Source organism: Alosa sapidissima, chromosome 5, assembly GCF_018492685.1.
Source record: "Alosa sapidissima isolate fAloSap1 chromosome 5, fAloSap1.pri, whole genome shotgun sequence".
Lineage (NCBI taxonomy): Eukaryota > Metazoa > Chordata > Actinopteri > Clupeiformes > Clupeidae > Alosa > Alosa sapidissima.
Window position 1 is genome coordinate 31749880 of NC_055961.1, and position 27828 is coordinate 31777707.

The window sequence follows — 27828 nt, forward strand, 5'->3', positions numbered from 1 at the left end:
AACATAATAAAGTGGCTGATCTTTTTTTATTGTTTGTCTTATTCCCATTCCTGACATGAGTTTCACAATCAGGGTAAGCACTTTGTTTCTCAAGGCCTAAAAATTAAACCCTATTGACATCTGAAAGAAATGTAGTTTTTCGCCATCAGTATAAGGTTAAATATTTGCATAATTTGTTGTGTTTATTGTTGTTCCTTGGGTTAACATAATTTCAGTAAGACTGGTTAAGTAAATTGAATCATCAAAGTCTACTTTTTATAGCAAACAAACAGTTCAAACAGAAACAAGGTTCAAATTGTGTGCAAACATTTTGTTGGTCAGTTGTTAGTTGGTTAGATGCATTTCTGAAGTATTTCCTCTGCTAAATACGTTCAAATACCCGCCATTCCGATTACAATTATCATAATTCTCTGCTTTCTTCGACATCACAGTTGTAACAAATTAAACAATGTCCAAGTGTGTGTAAATTGTGTTGATAAAATGTGTTGAAGTGGTGTAGTTTTAAGTTTGAGGAAGAAAATGACTTGATGTGCCAACAAATGGTATTTTTGCATTTCTTTTTTTCTGATTGTCAAGGTGCTCTCACGTTTAGTCATTAATAACATAGGTCTCCAGTTATCTACATATTTTAAGACACACAGATATGGGCAGAAAATATCAAATGCTTACACTGGTCGTGAAACTTACCACATCCTGTTGCTTTGCCTTCCTAGAGTATTTCATGGGTTGGTGGTGGACGCAGGGGAACAAGAGTGTGCATGTTAAGACAGCAAGAGATGACAAGCAGATAGTACACAAGATAGGGGAGGGAGGGAGAGAAAGAGAGAGCAAGAGAAAGAGAGAAGTGAAGTGAAGGCACAGTGCTGCTCAGTAACATCTGAGCTGTGAGTCACTGAAGGCTTGGTCTGCAAGTCGGGAACTGTAGAGAGAGAGAGAGATTCACCTAAAGAACTGAGCAGTCTGGAAAAGTTTTCGGGTGTGCATGTGTGTGTGTTGCGCTCGTGTGTCTCTATGCATAAGTGTGACCGTGGCTCCCGGAGTTACCCAGAAAGGATTATCCCAACTCCTTCCTAGCGTTTAAAGATGAGGGAAGTCATCATCAATGGCCTTCAGGACTTCTTTTTTGAGTACGAGACTCCGCGGCAGGTCCTGGTGCGGAACAAGAGGGTGGGGATAGTGTGCCGCCTTATCCAGCTCGGGGTCCTAGGCTACATCGTTGGGTAAGACTGCCTTTTTTTCTGTCTCTGGAATGTCCTCATTGGGAATGTATGAGGCAAAGTGGGAATGTTTGGACAACCTTCAAATGTGTTTCTGTGTGTGTGGGAAGAATAACACAATGCATTCTGTTTGATCACATCTGTTCAAACTTGCAACGTTCTTCCACTAATGTTTGGATCTGTAATTCTTTCCCCTGTGTTAAGATCCAAATAATACATTTTGGGGAGAAAATGCAGACAGAGGACCTATTCAAAGACATCTGGACAGTAGCCACACAGTCATATTTTTAATGAGTAACTAAAGAGTACGAGTGCCTGCTTGTCAGCCACTGACACATCCCCTGACAGCTTAGACAGACTTAACTTGAAGGGATTTTTCCATCTCATTTCATCTCATCTCTGCTCAAAACCCAGTGGACTCATTTGGTTAAGATGTGTGAGAGCCCCATCTTACGTTATGGATGGGCTTTTCCGTGTGAAGAGGAAGCGTCTGGTTGTCAGACAGAAGAAGTGTGTTTGGAGGGAGCATAAAGGATGGGGGCACGGCGTGGTATGGAATGCAGGCATGCATGTAGGAAGGAAGACGTCGGGAATTGGTGAGCGTGTTCAGGAGAAGTGGAGGGGACTGCCAAGGGTTGTAGTGTTGCAGGCGAGGAGATGGGAGAATTCTCTTCCCACCTGCACATGAGGGTTATCAAGTACGGTAGCCTAATCAGACCAAACATAATTTCACCGACGTTTTCATGAATTTCTGTGTTTAACATTTCACATTTGACTAAGTGTAGCATTTATGTTTACATCTGGGAAATTATTCAGTTCTCAGGGTCTGAGATGTGCTGACACATCAGGGATTTGTATCTGTTCATTTGCGCTTTTAGTACACGCCTGTAAGACACAATCCAATCATGAGTAACCAGCTATATAGTCAGAACAACAAGGGAAACAATTTGATTCAAGGCATGATTTAAAGATAAGAAATTGGATAATTGTTATCATAACTGCCACTGACAGCTAATGACTAATTAATTACATATCGACTCATTCATTCATTAGTGTCATTGTAATTGTTAATTTCATTTACAGTCATAGAGAGACTAAGATGTTATTGGTTAGTAAGCACATCCTCTTCTACATTTAAATCAAGTCAATGGCTCAGGCGCTGAAAGGAGCTGAAATATTTTCCATTTGAAGAGTCTCCATGCGTCAGATTAGAGGGCAGAAGCAATATCTGATATTTATCTAATATTCTATCATCAGCTCTTCTTGCGTCTGTCTTGAACTTTTCTGTATTCAAACAGTTTCACTCAGAACTTCCGCTAGTTTTGTCCAAATGTCACTGCCATATCATTATCAACAAGAAATCTCTTTTGAAGTCTGCATCTCTCGCACTTCTTCCACCCCCACAATTCGTGCTCCCACTTATCAGCATACATCCTGTCACATCATGATGGACATCAAACTAAATTCGATTAAAGCTTGTACAGAGCAATCTAAGAACTGTAAGAGCGACAGCCCAGATCAGAAATTGCTCTTTTGAACCCCATAAAATCAGACGAGGGGAACTTTAATAGAATATTAGGTCACCTCAGGGGGAACAGAATAAATTGGGCACTCACCCCCCTCAGACATCAGAGAGATAATCTGAAACTCACCAAGGCGTTGCTGAGACAGAGAAAAAACACTGACAGTCTTCTGTGTTTCATCTGTTTAATCTTATGCAAAGCTGATGATGTAAAATAATCTATTGGTGACTGCACTTTATATCACTTTAGCCCAGTCTTGGCAGTGATGAATTAGGCTTTGTGACCAGTGAGAACCGCAAAGAATGGGCAGTGTAGGATTTCTGAAGGACGTAAGCAACATTTGTTGTTTTTGTATAGGCCAATTGTGTTGGTATCATCCTACTGTATATACAGGGAACCGGTTATGTGGTTGCCCAGCAACATTGCTAAAAACAGTTGTCCCTTGTATCATCTTATATCTTAACTGATATTTTATTAAACCAACAGGAAAGCAATTTTTTTTAGCAGCAGAATTTTCACAAGAAGACCCCATTGATTTTCATCGGCATCTGGTCTGCCTTCCGATGCTTTGTTGTTACTTAATATGAATGTAATGAAGTGGGAAGAAAGTTATAGTCCACACTCCAAAAAGCAGAGTATGTAATGATCCAGTTTATTTATCTGACATAAAATTGGCAAAAATCAACACTCTAGCCAAAGTTCCATCCTCAAGTTCCTCAACTCTGCTTCTGAATAACTTACAAGTTGGTTCTTGCACCAAGAAGAACAGAGAAAACTGACCCAGACTCAGTTCACCCTGACAAACTTGTGTGGCTGTTTAGTTTCAGACCGGGGGTTAAGATGTATCATGTTACAGATGTCAGATAAACTGCATGTAGATGTGTATCATATTACCGTTGCACTACACTGAGTTCTCACAGCTTGTTGTTTATTTTATAACTCTTATAGTGAGAGTTGTCCACACACCATCTTTTAGAAACCTTTCAGGTTACAGTACCGACAATCAGTAAACCAGTGGTGATGAGGGAAGCTCTTGTAGTTGTCTTACTTGAACCAGCCATGAGTATTATATGGAGTGGAATTTCATGTGAACGCATAAAATACATGACTGAAACACATCCTTTACAAATACAGGATGTGTACAAACTATCCTTTATGGCACTGTCTTATTACTTTACTGTATTTTATTGTGCATTCATTACTTAAGAGAGAAATCTCATCTGAACATTTTTGATAAACAAGTAAATGTGAAATATTGCGTTTGAGTGACGTGATACAGCCGTGTGCACAGTCAAGCGTTGTTATACAAATGGTTGAATACATGAATATTAACCACCTCTTTAGATGTAATTTTTTAAAGGAGTGTCATAAAGTACAACATCCCAATCCAGATCTCATCTATGATAACCAAAGGGAAGTAAAAGTACCACCTGCCAGCTTTATGTGGTGTAGAACTAGTTTACAGCCATCCAATAAGACTGTATAGCAGATGGCAGCTTATGCAGCTTATGAGGGCAACATCACTGGCGGCAAACATGTTGCCCAGTGCATTGCTGATAAATATTTGAGAGGAAATATAATCTTTGCTACGCAAATATGTCTTTCTCTTCCTGCATGTCTTCCCACAGGCTTGCAAAATCATTATTTAATAAATGAACACATCACATAAACAAGTACGTTAAACTAAAACAGGAAATGCAGAAGACTCTGATAGTAAAACTGACCACAAATCCTGTTTTGTTTATGTCATAACTGGAAGTGGTGTTGTTGTTCTTTCAAAGGTGGGTGTTCATCTATGAGAAAGGCTACCAGATCGAAGACTCAGCTATAGGTTCTGTGCTGACCAAGATGAAGGGAGTGGGCCTCACATCTGTGGATGGGGTGGACCGGGTGTGGGACGTGGCTGACTACGTCTTCCCTGAACAGGTGTGTGTTTTGGTATCTCACCGAGCTTTGGCGTGATCTCAAAATGAGACATGACCACTCTTTTTTTTAGGGTAAACCAATACAGTGTTTTCTCTGTGTGCTATTTTCCCATTCTTAATGTGAAATCATTAAGTGATGGGTAGAACTGAAATAACCATCCTATTCTCTTGGCAGAACACTGAGCAGATATAACCCAATAGGGGATGTAGACTTCTATAGCAAGACTACAAGGGGAAAATATAAGTAAACTGTGATTTAGATTTAATTATGAATCTGATACAGGGAATGACCACCTAAACACACTATCTATGACACAGGGTTGTAATCGAAAGTCATCTGTTACTTGGATTTACAGTTTTTCTTGATTGCTTTGACCTGCTTAAGGAAACTGGGATCCACTTGGTCTTCATGAACACTTTCTTTGCACAGCAGAAGTCATCTCTTGTGAATGTGTTTCCATTGGGTTTACACAGTTCTCACACCCTTTTGCAAAACAGTTAACACAGATGTCATTCAAAGTCCCCAAACTCTATTGGTTTCCCCATGCTAAACAAAAGGAAAACATCTTTTCACAGGTGGTAGAGATTCCTTGCCTGAAGTCTGAATCTCTGATACACCTGTGTGAAACTCCTTCTGCACAATTCTTCAATCAGCAATCATTCATTATCCATAAGAGATGCCATGTCTGTTCTGTGTTGCTATTTGCAAGTAGGCTGTGGATTTAAGGCACATAAATAAATTATTGTATAGCCTATTTGGTGAAGAAAACAGTACAAAAGGTGTTTACTGTAGGTCTATTTTGATGAAAAGTTGTAGTTCAATGAAATGTGTCTTGTCTAGGTACTTACTGTAAGTCTTACATGTCAATGACAGTTACATCTTGGGAGGAATGAATACAATTATTTTTTATTAGTACATTTAGTCTTTTCAGTTTTTTCTGATACCAGAAAAATGAGAAAGAAATGGAACAGACATAGCAAAATAGCTCATTTTGAGAACTATATTTTGCATTTTGTTGTCCAGTATGTAATGATTGATTGAAATCACACAGTGATTTGACAACAGGATGCGTTGTTTGAAGACAAAATTTGCTTTTGCTGCATGTTTTAAGTGTTTTGAGAGAGTAACAGCCTTTTGCATGCAAAATGTGTCATTTTGGCCAGAGTGCTTTTGTTCAGACACGGGTGTTAACTGTTTTGAGAATGTAATGTCAGAGTTGACACAAGCATCAAAAAGATAGAGAAAAACTGTAATGCAGATGTTTTCAAAACACTGTGCAGTGATACTGTGTGCCAACGATAGCATGAAAACAGAGGATTTGTGTGGCATAAGTAATCTTTCACAATTTTCTGTAACTTGTGTTCAAACCTGATGTCAAATTTAGGCCTTGAGATGTGTACGATGTTACGCATGACATGCAGTAGCCTGCGTTCAGTATGTTAGCCAATCTGACCAGAGTACCATGAGTTTATTTACTGTATGAGAAATCTCCAGCAAACAAGACAGAAGTTATTGAAGTAAGCAGACGTGTAGGACTAGCCTGTTGCACACTGTCATCGTTACAATACAAATAGCAGTGTGCATATTGACAAAGGGTGGTTTTCCATTAGCATGTAAAGACACATGATTTGAGACATGCAGCTTCTCATCTCCAAATACAGGGAGGTGAGTCCTGCTGCCAGATGCTGCCAGATGCCAGACATGACCCATAGCCATAGACTCTCTCTCTGAGAGAGATCCATGGTCTGCTCCCACGTGTATACAGGCATTAGCCAAACTCTTAAACAACGAACAAAGAACACAATGTGCATGGCTGTCAAGAGGGATTTTAAAACAAAAGCGAGCAGGTTGAAAAATTATAATCACATCAGCCCTACTTGTATGGAAGATTTTGACCTTACTCGTATGTCCTTTGTCCAAGGGGGATGCGTCGTTTGTGGTGATGACTAATTACATAATCACCGCGGGGCAGAAACAGGACAAGTGCCCGGAGGTATGTAAACACTTTCACTCACTATGTCTCCAGTCCTCCTCAGCTAGATAACCCCCCTTTCACACAAGGCATTTACCAGGACCCTTCTGTCCCATGAGTGTCAGGGGCAAATGGGCTCTGACTTTGATGACATTTCTTGTTTTTAGGTGTCAGTTTCCACATCCTGGGAACTGTGAGCCACTAATTTTCTGTGGTTTTAAACTCATGTTACTGATGTAGATTCTTGAATGTGATTTGCAGTCTTGTTTAGAAAGGACATAAAGTGTTTATTTCATTCTCACATTTGATAACTTTCTGCATTATTCAAGCTGTCATGGTCATGCAAAGTTTAATTTTGGATGTGGTTGAAAAGTAGGAAATATGCATATTTTCAGGATGTCTATTATCACAAGATAAATAATGTGTCTGAAACCTACACCATATCTAAAATGAGTCAAAAAATCCAACATAAGCATAATCCAAACATGGCACGATTCTGTCTTTCAGCTCAACGATGGCAAGAATTCCTGCAACTCGGACAAAGACTGTGAAGGGGGACAATACAAACGTACGGGAAATGGTACAACCCCACAGTCATACCAAGATACTCACAGTGTGCCCCCCCCCCCCCACACACACACTCACTCACAACTTCCACTTCCCTGCCGTGTGAACGCTCAAGCCTCTTCACTTATGTAACAAGCAGACACTTTCAAACTTACAGTATACCTCCCTCTAACAAGCTGTTAGTACCTCACTTGGCTTTGCATCATTACCACGGCCTTGTCTTTGCCACTAATGCTTCATGCTGTAATGGGAAGAAGGTCCATCATGGGATCCATTTTAACACTGACAGGAACAAGATTAGGCCAATGAATAATCTCAAAAGTCGCACGTGCCAGCCACTGACTGCATGCAACTGACTGCCTGACGTGACACTAATGAATACTTTCTTTGTTAGTATTTTATGTAGCTCTTCTTGTCTTCAGTGTACTTTGACAGATCCCGTAATTGTCAATGACATTGACAAGCACATATTGTTATGCCATGTCTGTTTTAGCAGTCTGATACCCGACACAACCACTCTCAGAATGGTAAATGCCATTACAGCTTGTATACTATTGTTATGGTAATAACCAATTTGGATCATACGATAGTGTACATCAACACTGGAAACTGACTTTTTTTAACTAGGCTACTTGTGACAGGATATGAAATCCACCCAGACACATTTATACATGTTATGCAAGTCTTAGGTCATAGAGTTCAAGTCAGTTAAGAATAACTGAAATAGCCTAAAGGCTGGTCTCCCCAAATATTTGGCTGTGGTGTTTACCAAAGACATTTGGGACTCCACTGCACATCACAAGTCAAACATCATGCTGGTATGATGGTCCTGTGGATTTCTTCAGACGGTTATTTCATAAGTTGTGTCTCAACCTTATGGTCAGGTTCTCCTTAAAAGTAAATTGACTAGGACCTCCAGATCCTGTTTAAACGGTCGCATAAGGACGGCTTCAGCAAGAGCTACAGCAAGCTATCGGTGTAGCCTTAACTAAACACAACATTGCGCGGATAAACACTCCCAACAATTCAGGCGTTTTTCATGTTGTAAGAAAGAGGAGAAAGCCTTGACAAAATCAACAACCTCTCCAGTTAATAACAACCAGACACTGCATACCACAGGGCTATGCATCAAACAATGTATGGAAGATAAGAAGCATAATGCTTTTAGCAACCATAGATGAAGGCAATAGATACTGACATGCATTCATACATAGCAAGCAATGTTTTACAGTGTATACAAATAATAGAGAGAACTTTTCCCACAGACTCCTTCTTGCTTGCGCACTCCTCACAGTATTGTCCTTATAAGTATATATTGTGATAGCCCTATTCCTTGTTCAAAGTATATCAGGATGTCAGGCTATATTGCATATATTCTTTCATCTTTGGTGTTCTTGGGATCTTAATCTACTAGATGTTCCACAAAATGTCAGTGGGTCAGTGGCTGTTGTATGATATGTACTGACCCCAGGCAGGGCCCCACTGGTGGCATGCACACCATAGCCCTCAGGGTCATCTAAGGCATAGAGGAACACTGGACATGAAGCAATGTTGACAGGAAGTCACTGGAGGTTATGTCAGATACTCTCACTACATTTCATTTGACTTGATAACTCTCTCTGCGGAACACAGAAAATACCGGTAACTTCACTAGTTGTTTTTTTCGTCTTGTGTGAGTGCAGACAGCTGTGAAGCGCAGCGTTTATAAAATCAGAGCGATAAAAACAATGCCAAATGCTTTAAAAAAACGAGCGTTTATTTTTGAACAAGTAGGACCATTCCATTTTTTCCAGTATGCATAAAGGATTTGTTTACAGTTTTTAACACTGTTGAGCTTTGCTGCATGGCGTGGATGGTGTCAGGAATTTGGTGCGATGTAAAAACCAACCAGATATTTGGTTTGTTTGTGCTCTTTAACGCTTCTCACCCCTCTGCTGTTTCTTTCCCTTTTTAGGCCATTCACTAGAGCTGAAGCAGGGAGCTGCATGTCCTTTTGTTCAGACCAAGGACTCTAATTTGAGGGGGCAGTAACTTGATTGATAACGGTGGTTGCAATCCAAATAAACTTGCCATGTGCTCCCACGGCCATTCACACACCAAACAGAAAGAGAGTGTGTGTGTGCGAGTGAGGAGAGCTCAGTCGACCCCAGGCAGACCTCTGGCACTAAATATAATTTGGCCCTGATCTGGCCTCAGAACAGATCCTCAGTCAGCTCCTATCTGAGGGAGATTGCATCCGGCCTGATTTGCTCTTAAAGGCTCAGTCTGCTCTTCTAATCTCAGATACTTTTTCTAAAATGTAGCAAATTGCTCCTCATGGTCCTCTTACTCAGAGCTCAGAGAGTTTGTGAGAAAAAAAACAACAACCTCTCGAACATCGTGGCTCAGGCCGAGTCATAAACAATCATAAACAATCTCAGCCAATCAACACTGCCTCAGGAGCACGGAAAAGAGGGGGTATAATTTGATTGGCTGAGGAGCTCAAATACCAACAACAAAACCGTTTTCAGTTTCAGTTTTCAGTCAAAACCAAGACCGATATTGCAGGCCATGCCAGAGAGAGCAGCTGACCCAGGAACAGACCTTGTGTATTGCTATTGTGGAGGTTACTGCTGCCAAGATTAGGGTCCACAGTGAGAGTTGTCTCAGTTACCATCATTTTCCTTACTGATGGTTCCCTGTCGCTCTCTCTCTCTCTCTCTCTCTCTCTCCCCTCCCGCTCTCCCAGGGTATATGACGGGGAAGTGTGTTATAACAACGGGGACCTGTGAGGTGCACGCCTGGTGCCCTATCGAAGATGACCTCACCATTCCAGAGTATACACGCTCATACACCACAATTTATTAACGTCCCTGTACTGTGTGTTTAGTCAAGGGCAGTTCACAAATGAGCTAGTACATCATCATCTTCACTTTACCCTGGAACCAGATGTACAGATGCACAGATGCATGCAAGATAGCCATCTGAGAGATAAATGCAGTGCTGTCGAACTACAAGCAACAGAGGAGTGACTGTTTATCATATTAGCCATTAGATCACTACTAACCTGTTCCACAATGATGAACACACCCATTTAAACTATAAACAGTTAGCAGTGTTTCCACATTAGGCTGGGATTATTGCAGGGTGTGTGTCTCGTTGCTGGTGCACCATGGAAAGTGTAACTGTTATTCCCACAGTGTCTGTCAGAGGTCATGGAGATCATGTATTATCTGATGTGAGGCCCTCTCCTCTCTCTGATCTCCATCTAGCCCCCCACTGCTGATGTCTGCTGAGAACTACACGCTCTTCATCAAAAACTCTGTTACCTTTCCTCAGTTCAAAGTGGTCAGGTAGGTGACCCTGGTGTGTGTGTGTGTGTGTGTGTATGCACAGGTAAAGGTACAATATAGAGGTACTAGACATTTGTCTTGAGCACACATCTGAAAAAATTAAGGAAGTGCCAATGAATAGATCGAAGAACTATATGCTTCTCATTAAAAACTTGGTTACCTTTCCTTAATTCAAGGTGGTCAGTTAGGTGACCCTGGTGTGTGTGTGTGTGTGTGTGTGTGTACAAATGTTACAATCAATATAGGAATAGGCTATAGGCTTAGAAGACATGTCTGTTGAACACATACCTGTAAGATCAAAGAGAATACCAAAGAATAAATCCAGGAGCTACACCTTCTTCCTTTAAAACTCTGTCACCTTTCTTCAGTTCAAAGTTGTCAGGTTGGTGACTTTGGTGCGCGTGTGTGTGTGTTTGTGTGTATGTCTCTCTCTCTCTCTCTCTCTCTCTCTCTCTCTCTCTCTCTCTCTGTGTGTGTGTGCGTGCATGTGTGTGTGTTACAATTAATATAGTTATTAGTTTAGAGTCTTGAACACTCACCTGTAAAGATCAAAGAGGCGCCATAGAATATATCTCAATACCTTTTGCCAGGTAAAAATACAACATTCACAGCAGTTAAGCTTCCATGCAGGAACTTAATAAAATACATGATGTGCCTCTGCACCAATCATGCATTTTTATTGCACATGCCGACCTGGAACTAGGCCATTCATGATGGGAGTCCATTTTCCAAGGCTAGCATGATCAAAGCGTTTGCTGTGGACTTATCTTCAGAGGCACCACAGGCAACATCAAACGGACACATCTAAATCAAACATGACTAAATCAAACCACAGGAACAGATTAAATGAAGTATATGAAATCCCCCTGTGTCCCACTGCCATTTACGGTCAGTGTGATGTTTGTGCGGTGGAGTAGCCTAGCTCTGAGAGCAGATGGCTAGAATATGGCCGTGGGGTGGTTGGGACGGTCAGGGACGACATCCTGACCTTATAAATCCACTGGATTGACTGAGGACAGGAACCAGAACAAGTAACACCTTAAAGCCATGAAAACATTTGCAAAAGTATGCAAAATTAATCTTACCGCTAACCACAATCAACAGTAAAAACACTGTTTGCTTAATTTACTTACAGTATGACTCTCATCCAAAGATGCATTTAGAAATACTGGATTGGATTCTGGTATATATAATGTCATATTGGGGTTGGGTGTTTTAGAACACAAATTAATTTTCATCTGACCATAGAACAAGATTTTTAGCAAAGTCCCTGTAGCATTGAGCAACTCCAGCCATTAACATGTTTAAAAAGTGTTTTTCCTGACATGCCTTTCAAATAATCTGTTAACATGCAACATGCACTTTTATTTAACTTTTATTAAGCGTTTCTTATGCGTTATGGTTTGTAAATTATAGTATTTGATTATTTTCATTAGGCTGTTGATTGAATTGACATTGTGGTTTATTATTGCTATTCTCCTTAATGTAGTCTTACCAACTTTTTAATTTGTTTACTGTTACATTCAATTAATTTATTGCTGTTATTTGTATGTCGCTTTGGACAAAAGCATCTGCCAAATCTCATAACCATAACCATAACATGGAGGTCACTTCTGCTTTTTTTTTTTACTTCGTGACCCAAAGGTGCTACTATGTATCTCTCCAACATGATCCTTAAGCTGATGATACATGGGGCAACTTTTTGAGCAATGTTGCTGGGCAATGTTCCTCATTATTGTAGTTCTGGCATGTTCCCATTGGTATTGGGCAACAATTTCTTTTCTGGAGAACTTTAATCATCAGTAGGCAAATTGTCATGAGCATCCAATCAGAATAAATGGAACTGGTTATGTGGTTGCCCAGCAACATTGTTCAAAAAGTCGCCCTTATGTATCGTCATCACCTTAAGGGAATGTCTTCTCCCCTCTTACCATCTTCTTACTAGGGGCACACTACACACACATACTCTTCCAGTCAAATTTGTAACACTTCCATGTGATTGGGACTTTTAAATTATTGTTTTAACTGTAAATATTGCCATTTATAGGCAAGTATCTGTTTTATACCCATTTCTTGACTTAAAATACACTTTCCTCTTATTTGAATTGTGTATTCTGGGTGTTTGACTACTCTCTCTGTCTGTCTCTCTCTCTCTCTACCAGTCAAAAGTTAGGAGACACTTAGAAATTTCCATTCCACTCCATTATAGAAAGAATACCATCTGAGATCATTTGCATTGTTTTTTTTAACAGGGCAGCAGTTTTCAGATAACATTATGTGCTTACCTAATTGCAAAAGGGTTCTGGACTATTGTAGAAAGAAATGGCTGATCTTTAATGCAATATCTACATTGCCCATTGTGACGGAGTACCGTAACTACAGTTGAGTATGCGCTCTGACTGCCATACCAACGGGCCTGGCTCTTTGCCGTTGCGGTCAAGCTGCAGGGTTAGTACCCTGGAGACCCAGGTTCAAAACTGGTGGGGTCACTGCTCTCTCACTTCACTACACCCATTATCAGCAACCATTCATCCAATGTTGCAAAGGCACATCCTGTTTATTAATCTATGATATCATTTTAAAAAGGCTAACTCAGAAAACATTGGAGAACCCTTTTGCAATAGAAATTTCTAAGTGTCTCCAAACTTTTGACTGGTAGTGTATATACACAGCTCTGGAATAAATGAAGAGACTGCTGCACATTTTTCTGATGTCATCCTACGGCTGCTGAATGACATTCGAATGAGTTGACAGTCATATTAAAAATTAAGAGACTACCGCTTGTCTTTATGTTACAGAGAAATTAAACATCTTAATTCTTAAGCATTAGCTGGAAGTGTTACGACAAACAGTTCCTGTGTGTGTATGTAATGTTGGAGCTACTCAAGCTAACTGAGTTCAGAGGAACAAACATTGAAGATTGTGCACACATACAGTATACGTAACATGATGCTTAGGGTTCCCAAGAAGAGAGATTAAAAGACAGCACATAGTTTCTGTCCTTCATTGGCAAACAAAAGAGAGCAGCTGCCTTTCCTTCTCCTTTCCGTTTGGGAGGAGAGCCAGGCTGAGTGGGAGAGCTGCAGGTTAAGATCTGCCCTCACCTTAGTTTCATCTAAACCCCCCGCCACCCTGACCCCCTTCTCTGTCTTTCTCTCTCTCCCTCTCTCTCTCTCTCTCTCTCTCTCTCTCTCTCTCTCTCTCTCTCCCTCATCTGTATGCTGCTTCAGTTGTAGTTTTTTTTCTACAGTCATTTGTATTAGTGGTTAAAAATCATTAGCGTAATCTCTCATCTCCTCCATCTCTGATTTCAGGAGCAACCTGGTTGAAGGCGTGGATAACAGTTACATCAAGAGATGCTTCTACCATGAGACAAACAGCCCTCTGTGCCCCATCTTCAAGCTGGGAGACATAGTGAGACTCTCAGGCTTCAATTTCCAACAGATAGCAAAAGAAGTAGGTTGTCCTTACAGACACACAACATGTTCAGACAATGTCCCTGCCACACTGTCTAATCTCTGCTAATTGATCTTGTGTCTTGCACATATTGGTTCAGAGTTCTATGCACATATTGGTGCAGTGTATTATGTACTGCTCACTAAGATGCACATTTGACATTTGACATTTGACATTTTGCAGGGTGGGGCGATTGGCATCCTCATCGACTGGGTGTGTAATCTGGATTACAGCTTGAAACACTGCAAGCCAAAGTACTACTTTCATGGTCTCTATGGTAACGCAGATGAGACGGACAAGGCCAGGGCGTCTGTGGGCTACAACTTCAGGTACTGAGGCCCAATCAGAGAGTGTGTGTGTGTGTGTGTGGTGTGTGTGGGTGTGGAGAGGGGGCGGGGGGTGATGACTGCAGGGCTTTTAACACCTCAAAGCCTTGAAAACATTTGCAAATATGCAAACCCAATCTAACCACTAACCACAATCATCAGTAAAAACACTGTTGGCTTAGGGCCTGTCCACACGGAGACGCTTTTTAGGTTAAACGCAGAGGTTTTGCTTCGTCTTGGCCGAGTGTCCAAACGAATCCTGTAAACGCATTGCCCGAAACCGCACTTTTTTGAAACCTGGTCCCAGAGTGGAAAAATCTGAAACCGTAGCCCGTTTGAATTCGTTTAGACATCGAAACCGCACATCCTGCTTGCGTATCGATGATGTCATCGCCCCAACTCAGCTGCCCTGGACTTGCACTTATAGTATTGCCTAACAATACTAGTTTTCATACATGACATTACCTACGATTACACTCCGTAATTACTCCGTAATTATAAATGTGGCGACAGAATAGCCTAGAACTTGGGTAAGCCTATCGTTTAGTAGCCTAATTGCGGTGACAGCCAAAACTAATGTGAATCCCGGACTATCCTACAACCAAAGAAAGTAAAGGTGATTAGTAGGCCTACCTGCGTTAGCCAAATAAAGGACGGGACTGCACCCTTCACAAACCGTAAAATAAAGTTTACTAGTTTTACAGTTGACTACAGTTGACAGTTCACCATCAGTCCACACAAACAATTTGCACTAGCCATTTCGTCGTAGCCTATTCTGTCTGTTTGTAAAGCGCAAGTTTTGGTCAATTTCTGTAAATTTCTGTGGCACCTATAGGCCTGGGGTATGAAGTAACGTGTTGAGTTGTGTTGAGATAGATCCGTTTGGATGCAAATATCCTTAATACGGTTCCAGGGAAGACGGAGGAAAAATAGATCGGTTTGGTACGTGTGGATTTAGCATCCTTCGTATGACTCTCATGCAAAGATGCATCTAGACATACTGATACCTTTGCATAACATTAAGGATGTTTTATGAAACATTGGTTGAAGGTGCTGTATGTAGCTGTTGTGCTAGAAACAGTTACAGCCAATCAACGCAAAAGCATTAAAAACCTCTAGCACAATTGCCATCTACTTTTAACAAGATCAAATGTCTAATGCTGAAGTAATTTTATTCAAATAATATTTTTTTCTTTACACCTATTAGTCAAGAAGCACAATGCACATGCTCAAATTATTAATGTAACTGTAGGTACTGTAGTTAGTATTTTGTTTATTAACGTTTATAACTGATATGATTTAATTTTAGTTAAGGGTCCATTCAATGTAAACTGTCAAATACTAAAAGGAAGGACTTTCTGATTGATGTTCATTTATTCTGTAATGGCAGGCACGCTAAGTACTACACGGAAAACTCGACAGAGAAGAGAACACTCATGAAAGTGTTTGGCATCCGCTTCAATGTCATCGTTCGTGGACTGGTAATGAAAACATTTCTGTTTCATTTGTATTCAGTGGTGTAGGCTACGCGATAGACAGGTCTACGTAGTATACCAACTTAAAAAGCATCAAGATTGCTTAAAATATCTAAGGACATGTATCAACATACATTTGTGATAGACAGAGATGAGAGGAGAATGAGAGATTTTGAATGCTGGATATGGAGAAAACACTCTTGTCCAATAAGGCAAACCTTTCCTACCAGTCACCTGAGCACTACAGGGTACCTAAGCAATATCACAATATACCCAGCAAACTAGACTACACCACTGTCTGTATTGTAGTAAAAACTTACTATTTCCAACTGACCATAGCTTCCCTTCACTTCCATAAACTTTGTGTGTCTATCAGGCAAGAAAATTTGATATCATCCCAACACTGACAGCAATTGGATCAGGAGTAGGGATCTTTGGAGTGGTAAGACTTCAATATAAGTATTGTAGGATGCTTGATCATGACTGTACAGTCATGTAGATGTGCTCACAACTTGAACAGTCAATATCCTCTTTGTGTCCTCCGCAGGCAACCGTTGTATGTGACCTTGTGCTGTTATACGTGTTGCCCAAGAGAGATTTCTACAAGAATATGAAATTCAAATCAACAGTCATTGATGATGAAGTAAGTACAGACATGAGAGTGGCGACTTGACTTCAGAAGCAGAGAGGAGTTAAGAAGTGTGCCCTGTTTTGTATGTGTGTGTGTGTGTGTGTGTTGTTTAATACGTGTGTGCGGGTTTTACATGTGTACAGTATGTGTGTGTTGTTGAAGTGTGGGCTATTTACAAGGATACAAGGAAGTTTATTGTCACATGCATATAGTTACTGGATGTAAGAAATGCAGTGAAATTATGTCTGGTGTCAGCCTATTTGTGCATTATGGGGGGGGGGGGGGAGTGCAGTAGAAGAGGGGTTTAGTAGATTAAGTGGCAAGGGCTGCATAAGAAAGGTGGGGGAGGATTGGGATGGGGGGGGGGGGGGGGGCACCAACAAGGAGCACCCAAGAGCAACAGGGACAAGGAAGAAACCTTGGGCAGATCCACGGCTCAAGGGGCTAACCCAACTGCCAGGGGTCTTGGTGTGTTAGAAAGGCTAGGCAATCAAGGACATGGGTAGATAGATGGAGGAGAAATCAAAAATAATAAATAAAAAGTTCTATGGAGATGTGCAAAAGTTGGAGAAAGTCAGATATGTGTGTCTGTGTTTTGACGTGTGATGAAATAAGAAAATAAATAAAAGGTCTGTAGCATAGGGAGAGGGATGTAAAAGTGCTTAAAGTCATGTAGGTGTGTGTGTGTAGGGGGGGGGGGGGGCATGAGTGCTGAGGAGTGAATGAACGCAAAGTCAGTATAGTGTGAGTTCAGGGTTGGGAAATGTTTGAGAGTGCTGAGTAGTGAATGTGTGCAAAGTCAGTATAGTGTGAGTTCAGAGTTCTGATGGCCTGGGGATAAAAACTTCTCCTGAGTCTCTCAGGTCTGGCTTTGTGACTACATAGGCGTCTTCTTGATTAGGAATAATCCATTGTTAGGATGAGAAGAGTCCTTCAGAATCTTTTGGGCTCTTAGGAGTACTCTTCTGGAATAGATATCTTGTAGAGCAGGGATTTGAGTTCTTATAGTACGTTCAGCTGAGCGCACTACTCTCTCTAGAGTACTACAATCTCTAACTGTGGAGTTCCCATACCAGGTGATGATGCTACCAGTTAGAACACTCTCAACCGCTGAAGTGTAGAAAGCCTTCATGATGGATGTAGAAACTTTGAATTTCCTTAGCTGACGAAGGAAGTAGAGTCGTTGTCTGGACTTCTTCAGAACATATTGAGTGTTAACAGTCCATGTTAAGTCTTCAGTAATGTGGACACCAAGGTATTTAAAACCTGTGACTCTCTCTACAGCAGGGGTTCTCAAAGTGTTGATTGATGAGGGCCAATTCAGGAACCCAACATTGAACTGAGGGCCGCCAAAGGGGGGGGGGGGGGGGGCCTGGAAAATAAATCCCATTTGTAATCATTTTAATGACCAGGTTGCATCTCTACAGTTTATATTCATTGCATTAAACACATTTTGATTCATAACTGAGGCTAAACCTGGCAAAACTTTTGAAAATCTTAAGAAAACAGTCCTGTGTGCAGTCCATTTCAAGTACAAGCTTATTTAGAACAAACAGTCAGATGTTATCGCGGGCCGCCAGAAATGTTTCCGCGGGCCGCCATTGGCCCCCGGGCCGCACTTTGAGAACCTATGCTCTACAGGTTGCCCGCTGATCATTAGTGGGGTGTAACTGTAGTTCTGCTGCTGCCTTCTGTAATCCACTACCATTTCCTTGGTTTTATTGACATTCAGTGTCAAGCTGTTAGATTGACACCACTGTGCTATTTTACATGGTGAGTGTAGTCTGCAGGATGAGGCCTCAGGAAATAATCCTGATAGACTGAGCAGATGGCTCTTGACCATTACTGTAAATATTATTGTTGTGTTGTGGAGTTTTGTTGAGGTTTCACATGAGAGCTTCACAGACAAAGCTCAAAGCCCTCAGAGTTAGTCAAACTTTTAATCTTTTACTGTTAGTTGGTGCTCATTAAATAGACTTGACAGAAGAATTACTATTATGTCTTCATACATTATCGATCTTATATGAAGTACACATATGATTCTTCAAATGCAAACTTTTACGTATATTGTGAATAAATATTAACATGTGGTTCTGCCGGTACTCCTGGCCAGAGAACAGTGAGGCCAAACCAGCAAATAGAGCTTTGCTGTGTGGGCACAGCATCAATCCTTTAGGATCACAAGATCACAAATAGAGCTTTGCTGCGTGGGCACAGCATTAATCCTTTAGGATCACAAGATCACAAATAGAGCTTTGCTGCGTGGGCACAGCATCAATCCTTTAGGATCACAAGATCACAAATAGAGCTTTGCTGTGTGGACACAGCATCAATCCTTTAGGATCACAAGATCACAAATATAGCTTTGCTGCATGGGCACAGCATCAATCCTTTAGGATCACAAGATCACAAATAGAGCTTTGCTGTGTGGACACCGCATCAATCCTTTAGGATCACAAGGTGGCAGCACAGACACAACGCTCAATGAGCTGGTCTGTTAGAATGGGTTATCATGTCTCATACTCAATTTAAATAAAGCAGTGGTTGCAAGCCTTTTGTATAATGCAGACTCTTTTCCCAATCAATACTGGTAAATGGGTTATAACTCTATTTAATCATTTATTCATTAATGCATTAAATTTGATGACATGTTGGCTATTAATATGGCTAAAACCTTTTGCTGATTTGCTGTTTAGACTGTATTAAGAGACGCAGCTTAGGCTTGAGAATTAGTGTGTGTGTGAAAGGTAGTTCATCACTCCTGTCGGTGAGCTCCCTGTTCTTAAGAGTCTTTTACCACCAGTCCTGTGGAAACAGAATTCAGCCGTCCACATCCCTGTTCAGAAGTTACCTAGGCAACACAGCGAACTAGGTGCTGCTGACAGAACTTGTCTTTTTCTAAAGGTAGACAGAGAGAGAGAGAGAGGGAGAGAGAGAGAGAGAGAGAGAAAGAGAGAGAGAGAGAGAGAGAGAGAGAGAGAGGGAGGGAGAGAGAGAAAGACAGAGAAGGGGGTCAGGGTGGCGGGGGGTTTAGATGAAACTAAGGTGAGGGCAGATCTTAACCTGCAGCTCTCCCACTCAGCCTGGCTCTCCTCCCAAACGGAAAGGAGAAGGAAAGGCAGCTGCTCTCTTTTGTTTGCCAATGAAGGACAGAAACTATGTGCTGTCTTTTAATCTCTCTTCTTGGGAACCCTAAGCATCATGTTACGTATACTGTATGTGTAGACACTATCAATCTTCAATGTTTGTTCCTCTGAACTCTGTAAGCTTGAGTAGCTCCAACATTACATACACACACAGGAACTGTTTGTCGTAACACTTCCAGCTAATGCTTAAGATGTTTAATTTGTCTGTAACATGAAGATAAGCGGCAGTGGTTCAAAGGTGGGAGACGTTTCTATGACCAACATAGGCTCAAAAGACCCAGCTCCAATAACGATGAAGGTGACTGCTTACTTCCACAAATATCACATACCTCATCTCTATAATGCTTATTGTCATTTTTCAGGCATTCCTTGGTGACTCTGGACCTTTATCTTCACAGGATTGACTGCCGACTCTTAAATCTTCAGCTTTGCTGCCGTGACAACTGACTGCACTAAGAACACAAACACACACTGGAGTAGATTGCTCGCACTGGGTCAGAAGTTCTCACAAACGGGCATTACAAGCCTGTAGACTTGACACTGTACTATATAAAAGTCTCCCAAGAATGATTCCACATCCATGTTCAGCAGACTTTTTTTTGTAGTTTCAGTGTAATCTTTTTTGCCCATAGACTGTCTGGGAATCAGTTCCTGTCCCTTGTGCTACACCACGGATAACACAGTTTTTCACCAGCATCATCTTCTTGTCTTCACCGGGCTGTTTTTTAACCCTTCGAATAAACACCAGTTTTTAATGCGATATGTGGCTAACTCACTATGCTTCTCAGTCATCTTCTAAAGGGAGAAGGAGAGGACATGTTGGGATTATTGGACCTTGTAGTACGGGTGTGCTGTATATGATCATTCAGTCTGATATGTCTGTTGGGTTGGGTGTAGTGTTCAATCTGTTTATACCATTTCTGTTTCTGTTCATGTGATCATATGCAAATTCTTTTTGAATGTGTACTGTCCATGTGTACAGTCACGGAGTACTGCCCATGTGACTGGTACTTATGAAAATAAAACCACACAAGACAAATTTGTTCTGAAAAAGGCTATGGACAGGCCCGTCGTTGTGATATCTTTTATTGTCTTTGATTATGTCTAAATGTACAAAAGCATGCAAAAAATAGCCTCTGTATATATTGGTACATATTTACATTGTAACAGTTGCATTCTCCATATTTTTTTCTGTGTACGTCATGCTTTGTTTTTGTATGTGAGAAGTGTACATTCAGATTAGGCAGAAGAGCACAGACAGCCATTGAACATACATCTTAGACAGGCACTAAAACACAGACAGAAGGACGTCTCTAATGGGCATTTTGCAGAGATGCAGACATGACCGTGCTGTCAGGGTTACATGCTGAACAATCTCACTGTTGTCTCACTAAGCCCTTTAGCAGGATATTCACAATTGAACTGAAACAGATACAGCACCACCCTTCTCATTGGAGTTAATTAGAGACAAGAGTACCTCAGTGATGACTGATATTGTCCCTGTGAAAGTTTACTGCTTACAGTAGTTACACCTGCATTTGTTTTTGTTTGTTGGTGTTGTTGTTGGTTGTTGTTGTTTTTGTTTGTTTTTTCCTTTAGAATGTAAGGTCCCATTCTGCTGTTGGGAGTTATCAGAATGACCATGTAAAAAGAAAAAAAAAATGTTGAATAAAAATATGCTGAAGACCGAAGTGCTGAAGTGCCGTTGTTGTTTCATGTTTGGTGAAACTAATTTCCTATTTACAGAGTGCAGGAAAAATGCCAGCCTCATGATTGAGTAGATGTGTAGGATGAGTAGGGGGCGGGGGGGGCCTTGTGCCACACATCGCATAACCAGCAATTACAGCACCACCAGGAGCACTGAAGCTAATCTGAATGGATTGTGACAGAGTCATGCTAGCGTGGTGTTCGTAGTACGGGGGAGCAGGACAGCCCCAGACAAGCCACAGGTCATGAGGACGCAACGCAGCAGTGCGTTCACTGGTCAAACTGAATGGACAAGGAGAAAAGCACAGAGCTAATAGAGAAACATACAAATCATTATGGCATCTAAAGACCACCAGCCAAAGGTCTGTAGCACTGTTCTCCATCACAACACATTCAGGAGGTTCAGTTCAGGCGCATAAAAGGGAATGGCCACAGAAAACAAGACACGGAGAGGAAACACTCCGGGGTGACAGTCTGGCCTGTCCCCCCCCCCCCCCCCCCCCCCCCCCCAGGAGCATCAGCCGGTGGAAATGACCCATGAAAAGTCAACATGAGACTGGGGAGAGGAGATGGAGGAGAAATATGAAGATAAAAGAGAGAGAGAGAGCAGAGAGAAAGAGGGCGAGCAGGAAAACACCATCTGCCATGTGTGTGAGATAGCATAGATAGTGCTGGTTGGTGAGGAAGTGAAACTAGAGAGCTAACTGTACAGAGACTCAGGTCAGCCAAGGTCGTTAGAGGATATGAGCATGATGTGATGCCTGTTGCATAGCCAGCTGGAGGACCTCTTACGTGCTTCCATAAGTCAAATAAACCCACATATGTCATGCATATGCTATAGAATCTGTGATCATGCGCATGTTGGTAGCAGTCCTCAGAGGGCATTCTGCAAAACAAGCTATATTAAAGGGTTTTATCAAAATTATTGGGTCCTGAAGTGAGTGTAAGTCTTAACTTTGCTCTTGGGTGCTCCTTGTTGGTGCCCCCCACCCAATCCCAATCCTCCCCCACCTTTTTTATGCAGCCCTTGCCACTTAATCTACTAAACCCCTCTTCTACTGCACTTTTTACCCCCCCCCCCCCCCATTAATGCACAAATAGGCTGACACCAGACATAATTTCACTGCATTTCTTACTTCCAGTAACTATATGCATGTGACAATAAACTTCCTTGTATCCTTGTATCCTTGTAAATCATCCAGAAGCTCAGGTTGAGGCGCCAGGCCTTCAATCTGAGCAGAGCAAGAAATGTGTAAAAGTGTGTTATTTGTTTGAATCGAGGTGATTTGTTTGTTTTCATATACTGACCACAGATATGTGCTGGCTCCGCGTGACAGAACTGCTTAAGAACTGCCGTTCTTTTTCACACCTACAAAACGTGAAACGGACTGCATATTCTCAATGTGTTATCTCCACTAAAGCATGTACACCAGACACACTTTCACTGGATAAAAAAAGAAATATACATGTGTGCTCAGACTACAGTACCACAGTAGCCATTTACCGATAAAAGCTGGCCATGGGCAGAGGATGGATGTGAGTCAGGGGGAGCGCATTCTACTGTGGCGATGAGGAACTAGGGCATGACGATTGCATGTTGATTCATTGTGTGCGCGTGGCACAGCGAGGAGTTTTGATTGGGGTTTGCTAATCACCAGTTTGAAAATTCTCTGTCACGCACTTGCCGCGGATGAAAATGATCCATCAACATGCTTTCATTGGCGGAACAATGCGGGCAGCGGCAGCGGCAGCAGCCAGCCCACCCTAGAGCCAGCGGCTGTGTGGACGCGCCAGACAATGACACGTTCTCCTCTTGCCAGGCGACAACGCTCCTGAAAGCTGCCGCGCTGCTGATTACAGTGTTCACTCGCCCAGGAGAAGATCATATTTCTGAAACGCTGGAGTGGGGAGCCGTGCTCAATCACTCCTCTCTCTCTCTGTGTGTGCATCCTGTATTTGTATGGATTTGGATATGGCTGATAATTGACTACAAGGGTGTAAAGAACACATAGGAAGAGAGAGAGAGAGAGAGAGAGAGGAGAGAGAGAGAGAGAGAGAGAGAGAGAGAGAGAGAAGAGAAGAGGATTAAAGGCATTCTAAATGACATACCAACCCACTCAGTCAATACCATGCTCCTTACAAAAACACTTGCAGGTCACACGCACGAGGAAAGGTAAACATTTGAATGTGCTTTACACTTCATTTCTCAATATCTTCTCTCACTTTAAACACCTGCTACTTCCCCACAACTTCCCCTTCGCCAAAATGTGTGCCCTCTCTGACAGGTCCCTGCAGCATGCTCGTAATTACTCCTTATCGTAATTACTCGTAATCATCCGTCGTTATGAGACTCCATACTGAGCGAGCAGACCGTGCCAGTGCATCCGCCTACCGGTCTTATTCCTGTAGGTAAAGACAGGGCAACGTACTGATACCACATTTACCATCTGATGTTGAGATCTTCTGACCACACTTGTGGAATATACGCATGCAAATAGAGAGCCACAGCAACACAATGTTTTGACAACCTGGGAACAGCATTATTTGGTTAGTGCATCATAGGGATACAATCAAAACTGTGTGTTGACGAGAAAAAAAATAAAACAGCCAAAGTAGGCATAATGCTAGACACTGCTGGGGAAGCAAAGGGGAGACTAACAAACAGACAGTAAACATAATTTACATACAGTATTTACATATAACAAAACAGTGTGCTAGAAATCCAGGAGAGGCTACATAGCGTTGACCTCTCGTTAGTTAGCGTTCATGTTCTGACTCCACAAAGTCAATATGGCCACTGAGCTCCTCCTTTGCCATTTCTACAAAAAAGGCTTCATGGAAAAACTAAATAAACCATGCACACACACACACACACACACACACACACACACACACACACACACACACACACACACAGATCTTTTCTGCCTTGAGTTTTGATTGGCGGCATTCGAGTGGCTGGCTGGTGTCTGTGGCAGAGAGCGAGAGCGCATGCCGGCACAGATAAGCTGACACACACACACACACACACACACACACACACACACAAACACACACACACACAAACACACACACACACACAGAGAGAGAGAGAGTGCAGGGGACAGACACGCAGGACCTTCCCAAGGCACCATCCAGGCCCCACAGTTGCCTGAATCGATGCTCTCCTCCTGTGCATGCCAGCTGACCATGGGAGACTGCTTTCCTGTCCACTGATTCGGTCCTTCTCTCTCTCTCCATCTTTCTCTCTCTTTGTGGTGAAGAGTTCGGCCGTCATGGATATGTGAAGAAGGGGAGTGGCTCAAATCCAGATCCTGTGGCCACTAGGAGGCCTGGCTCAGCAGGGAATGGACACGACGCGAGCAGGCTGGCTGAAGCTAGCGCTCTGATGTGAGGAATAGCAGCTCTCCACAAGTGCATCCTCTCAGTGGAAATGCATGTATGAATGAAAAGGAATGGGATTGTGATAGCTTATAAGGTTTCCTGGTCCATGTACAGTTTATGTATACACAGTATGTATTATGTTTGCATTTAGGTATGTATGTATGGACAGTTTGTTTGTTTGTTTGTGTGTGGGTGCATATGAACATTTTCTTCAAAAGGGTAGCTGGATTTGGATCACAAATAATGAACTCTTAAAGTGTTCAAAGTGTTCAGATGACCACACAACATTCCTTCCCGCTTCCAATGTACTCTCTCAACAAAGAATGAGCCCTGAAATTATCAGTGCGTGGGTTGAAATTCCACCGAATTGAGTGATAGCTTAGCGACAAACTGCTATTAGCCATTAGTCAAGGATAGATGTGAACTTGAACATGCCTTAGCTGCTTATAATCAGGATGGTAGTGACATTCAGAGTACAACGCTGGAGAGAAGATATATGTATATATATGCACTGTAACTGCAGGAGGGGTGGCACAGGGGTCACAAGGGTCAAACCGGGGTTGAAGGTCGAGCTTATGTGAGAGTTAAGAGTAGAGAAGTGAGTGGGTGAGTGGAGTAGCTAAAGGGCTGGGTTGGGGGGGGGGGGGGGGGGGGGGGGGCACACACGAGACCAGGGGCCACAGGGGCAGGCGGGGTCAGAGGGGCCTCTCAGGAGGAGGGGGGTTCGTCTTCATGCAGGTCCTCCAGCTCCAAATCACGGCCCGCCTCGCCACTACTCCCTTTTCTGAAGGTGAGAGAGAGAGAGAGAGTGGGAAGGAGAGAGAGAGGGAGCGAGAGAGAGAGAGGAACAAGCAGGGAGAAACCAGACAGGGACAAAGAGAAAGAGGGAGAGAGATAGAAACAAAACCAAACATGAATCACCTCAATCCTTTAAAATCCTTTAACTCCACACAGAGGCAGACACTGCGTCAGGGCTGTGCTCCAGACCTGCTGGAAATCATGGAGGGCGATCAGACACGGGCACACACCGGAGGAAGGGAAGATAGGAAGGAAGGAAGGGGGGAGGGAGGGAGGGAGGGAGGGGAGAAGTTGGAGGAGGAGGGAAGGGGCAGGGGGCAGCACTGACTGGTGATCACATATCCATCACCTGCTGGCGCAGATGATTAATAATGAAGGGAGCGGCCAATGGCGTTACAGTGACTCCTGCCAACCTGGAGCACAAGCACGGCAACAGATGACACAGTGCCATCCATCCATCCCTCCATTCGTTCATCCATCCGTTCATCCATCCATCTTGACTGACTGATGAGACTGATGAGGCTACAGAGGCACACGGCGGAGCAGGTCACTGAGGCATGACGGGCCTGGGGAAGCGATGGGGTGAGGGGTCAGGTAGACCAGCATGGCCGACACAACAGCACAGAACACACAGAGCAGAGGCACACGTCACGACTGACCACGGGTCAGCAGCAGGCCGGGGCCACAACCACAATGGATAGATACCTGGCCAACAGAGAAAGGGCGCAGAAGACTGAGGGATGTCACCTCCTTGCCTGGGAGGGGGATTCACACCGGCGCATAGGTACCATACGGAAGGGGGGGGGGGTGCGCAGGGATTTGGGTGTGTTTGGGCGGATATTGCGTCGGAGACTCACACATATTCATACACACGCACACACACACACACACACACACACACACACACACACACACACACACACACACATACACACACACACAAACTACACCAAGTTACCTTAAGGAGGGGTGGAGTTTTTTTAGAGAGGGGCGAAACGGCCACGAGTCCCTGTAGTGGAGGAGGACAAAAAGAAGAGAGAGAAAGACAGAGAGTAAGAAACTGAGAGATGGAGAGAGAGAGAGAGAGAGAGAGAGTAAGAAACTGAGAGATGGAGAGAGAGAGATGATGAGAGAGAGAGTGGGAGACATCCTGACAGGTAGGCAGAGTGATGAATGATAAGAGAGAGAGAGAGAGAGAGAGAAAGAATTGATGAGAGAGAAACGGATGGCAAGAGTGACAGACATAATGTGTGAGAGATGGAGAGGCGGTGAAGACCACGAGGGGAAAAAAGAATCTTCTCTTCTCCTCTTCTTGCATTTCATTTCAGCAGCGTTTCACATCCCTCCATCAGAGTGTCGACTCAGACCCAACCCCACCCTCCTCCGGAGACCACAAACCTTGTTGTTTCTATCCTGTTTCCCCACCAAGGAAAAACACATCAGTCCCCCAAAGCAGAGAAAGTCTCAATTGCTAAATCCAACTTGATAGATGCTTGAGAGGAGACTGCCACTCCCTGCAAAGGTAAACAGCTGAAGAGATCACCTGCTGTCGTCCCTGTCCCCAGCTCACACGGTTCACCGACACGCCGAGGTAATGACCGAGTGAGTCAGCCAGCGAGAAGACACGCACAGTTTCGCTTGAAACACACACACACACACACACACACACACAAACACACTCTCCTAAGATACCCCCTGAAGCACAGCAAACATGAGTGACATTTGTGAAGCATCACCAAGCGCTTCTCACTCCACCCATATTTGTCCAACATCAACAGCATCTGACACGTCCCTGCCACAGTCCTGACAGTCCATTATCAAGTCACACAGCCTTGTCTATTTGCTTTGCGTTTAAGGGATTCCCACTTGCTGCGATAAATACAATTCCATGTGACTCAGGCTAAGGCACGCACTTGCATGTTGACAATAAACTGCATAAGGCTGGACTGAGATCTTTATCCAAATGGCACAATAGAATAGAGTGAAGCCAGAGCAGTTCTGGGTGACTCATGATGTTCACATTCACGCTGCATAAAGATTTGAAGATACCCTCAACACTAGCAGTTGGCCTCCAATAAGAACTCCACATGGGTGCAGGCAGTGGCCGTGTCCAGCAGGGGGCGGTGTGGCGCCTCTGTAAAGCTGGGGAGTTTCCAAGGACTCCCGGGGAAGAACACTGCTGTCCTAGTGCCACACCCACCTGCTTTACTCACTGTAAACAAACACAACTGCAGCCCATATGCTCATATGAGACGTCCAGTGAAGGGCTATGTGTAATGTTCTGGGACCTTCCCTGTGACCCACGCCAACAACAATACTTGTCTCTGCCAAATCAGCTGCTTTGTCTCGTTGCAATGGCGTGATCCTA

General features: G+C 42.9%; 3 protein-coding genes across 8 annotated transcripts in view; 1 reads left to right on the plus strand and 2 right to left on the minus strand.

Annotated features, from left to right (window-relative positions):
• The window catches only part of dhx33 (DEAH (Asp-Glu-Ala-His) box polypeptide 33), a 16151-nt gene extending 15327 nt beyond the window's left edge, over nucleotides 1-824 (minus strand). The window contains exon 1 of the mRNA XM_042093843.1: nucleotides 688-824. Coding sequence (XP_041949777.1) covers nucleotides 688-723 — 36 coding nt within the window. The 5' untranslated portion in view covers nucleotides 724-824. The remainder of the gene's footprint in view (nucleotides 1-687) is intronic.
• The window catches only part of p2rx1 (purinergic receptor P2X, ligand-gated ion channel, 1), a 27048-nt gene extending 5786 nt beyond the window's left edge, over nucleotides 1-21262 (plus strand). The window contains exons 1-13 of one of the 4 annotated variants that reach the window (XM_042093848.1): nucleotides 886-1220; nucleotides 4522-4666; nucleotides 6588-6659; nucleotides 7146-7218; nucleotides 9934-10021; nucleotides 10457-10537; nucleotides 13852-13993; nucleotides 14177-14322; nucleotides 15710-15800; nucleotides 16171-16236; nucleotides 16342-16437; nucleotides 19789-19869; nucleotides 19970-21262. In XM_042093848.1, the coding sequence (XP_041949782.1) occupies nucleotides 1084-1220; nucleotides 4522-4666; nucleotides 6588-6659; nucleotides 7146-7218; nucleotides 9934-10021; nucleotides 10457-10537; nucleotides 13852-13993; nucleotides 14177-14322; nucleotides 15710-15800; nucleotides 16171-16236; nucleotides 16342-16437; nucleotides 19789-19869; nucleotides 19970-19975 (1224 nt within the window). In that variant the 5' untranslated portion in view covers nucleotides 886-1083 and the 3' untranslated portion in view covers nucleotides 19976-21262. Of the gene's footprint in view, nucleotides 1-884; nucleotides 1221-4521; nucleotides 4667-6587; nucleotides 6660-7145; nucleotides 7219-9933; nucleotides 10022-10456; nucleotides 10538-13851; nucleotides 13994-14176; nucleotides 14323-15709; nucleotides 15801-16170; nucleotides 16237-16341; nucleotides 16438-19788; nucleotides 19870-19933 lie in introns of those variants that run through there. The other 3 variants (XM_042093849.1, XM_042093851.1, XM_042093850.1) reach the window with 3 other exon arrangements.
• Nucleotides 21263-23261: 1999 nt separating this feature from the next.
• The window catches only part of camkk1a (calcium/calmodulin-dependent protein kinase kinase 1, alpha a), a 61320-nt gene continuing 56753 nt past the window's right edge, over nucleotides 23262-27828 (minus strand). For 2 of the 3 annotated variants that reach the window (XM_042093845.1, XM_042093846.1), the window contains 2 exons: nucleotides 26419-26469; nucleotides 23262-25446 (listed from right to left, as the gene is read on the minus strand). In XM_042093845.1, coding sequence (XP_041949779.1) covers nucleotides 25371-25446; nucleotides 26419-26469 — 127 coding nt within the window. In that variant the 3' untranslated portion in view covers nucleotides 23262-25370. The remainder of the gene's footprint in view (nucleotides 25447-26418; nucleotides 26470-27828) is intronic. The other variant, XM_042093847.1, reaches the window with a different exon arrangement.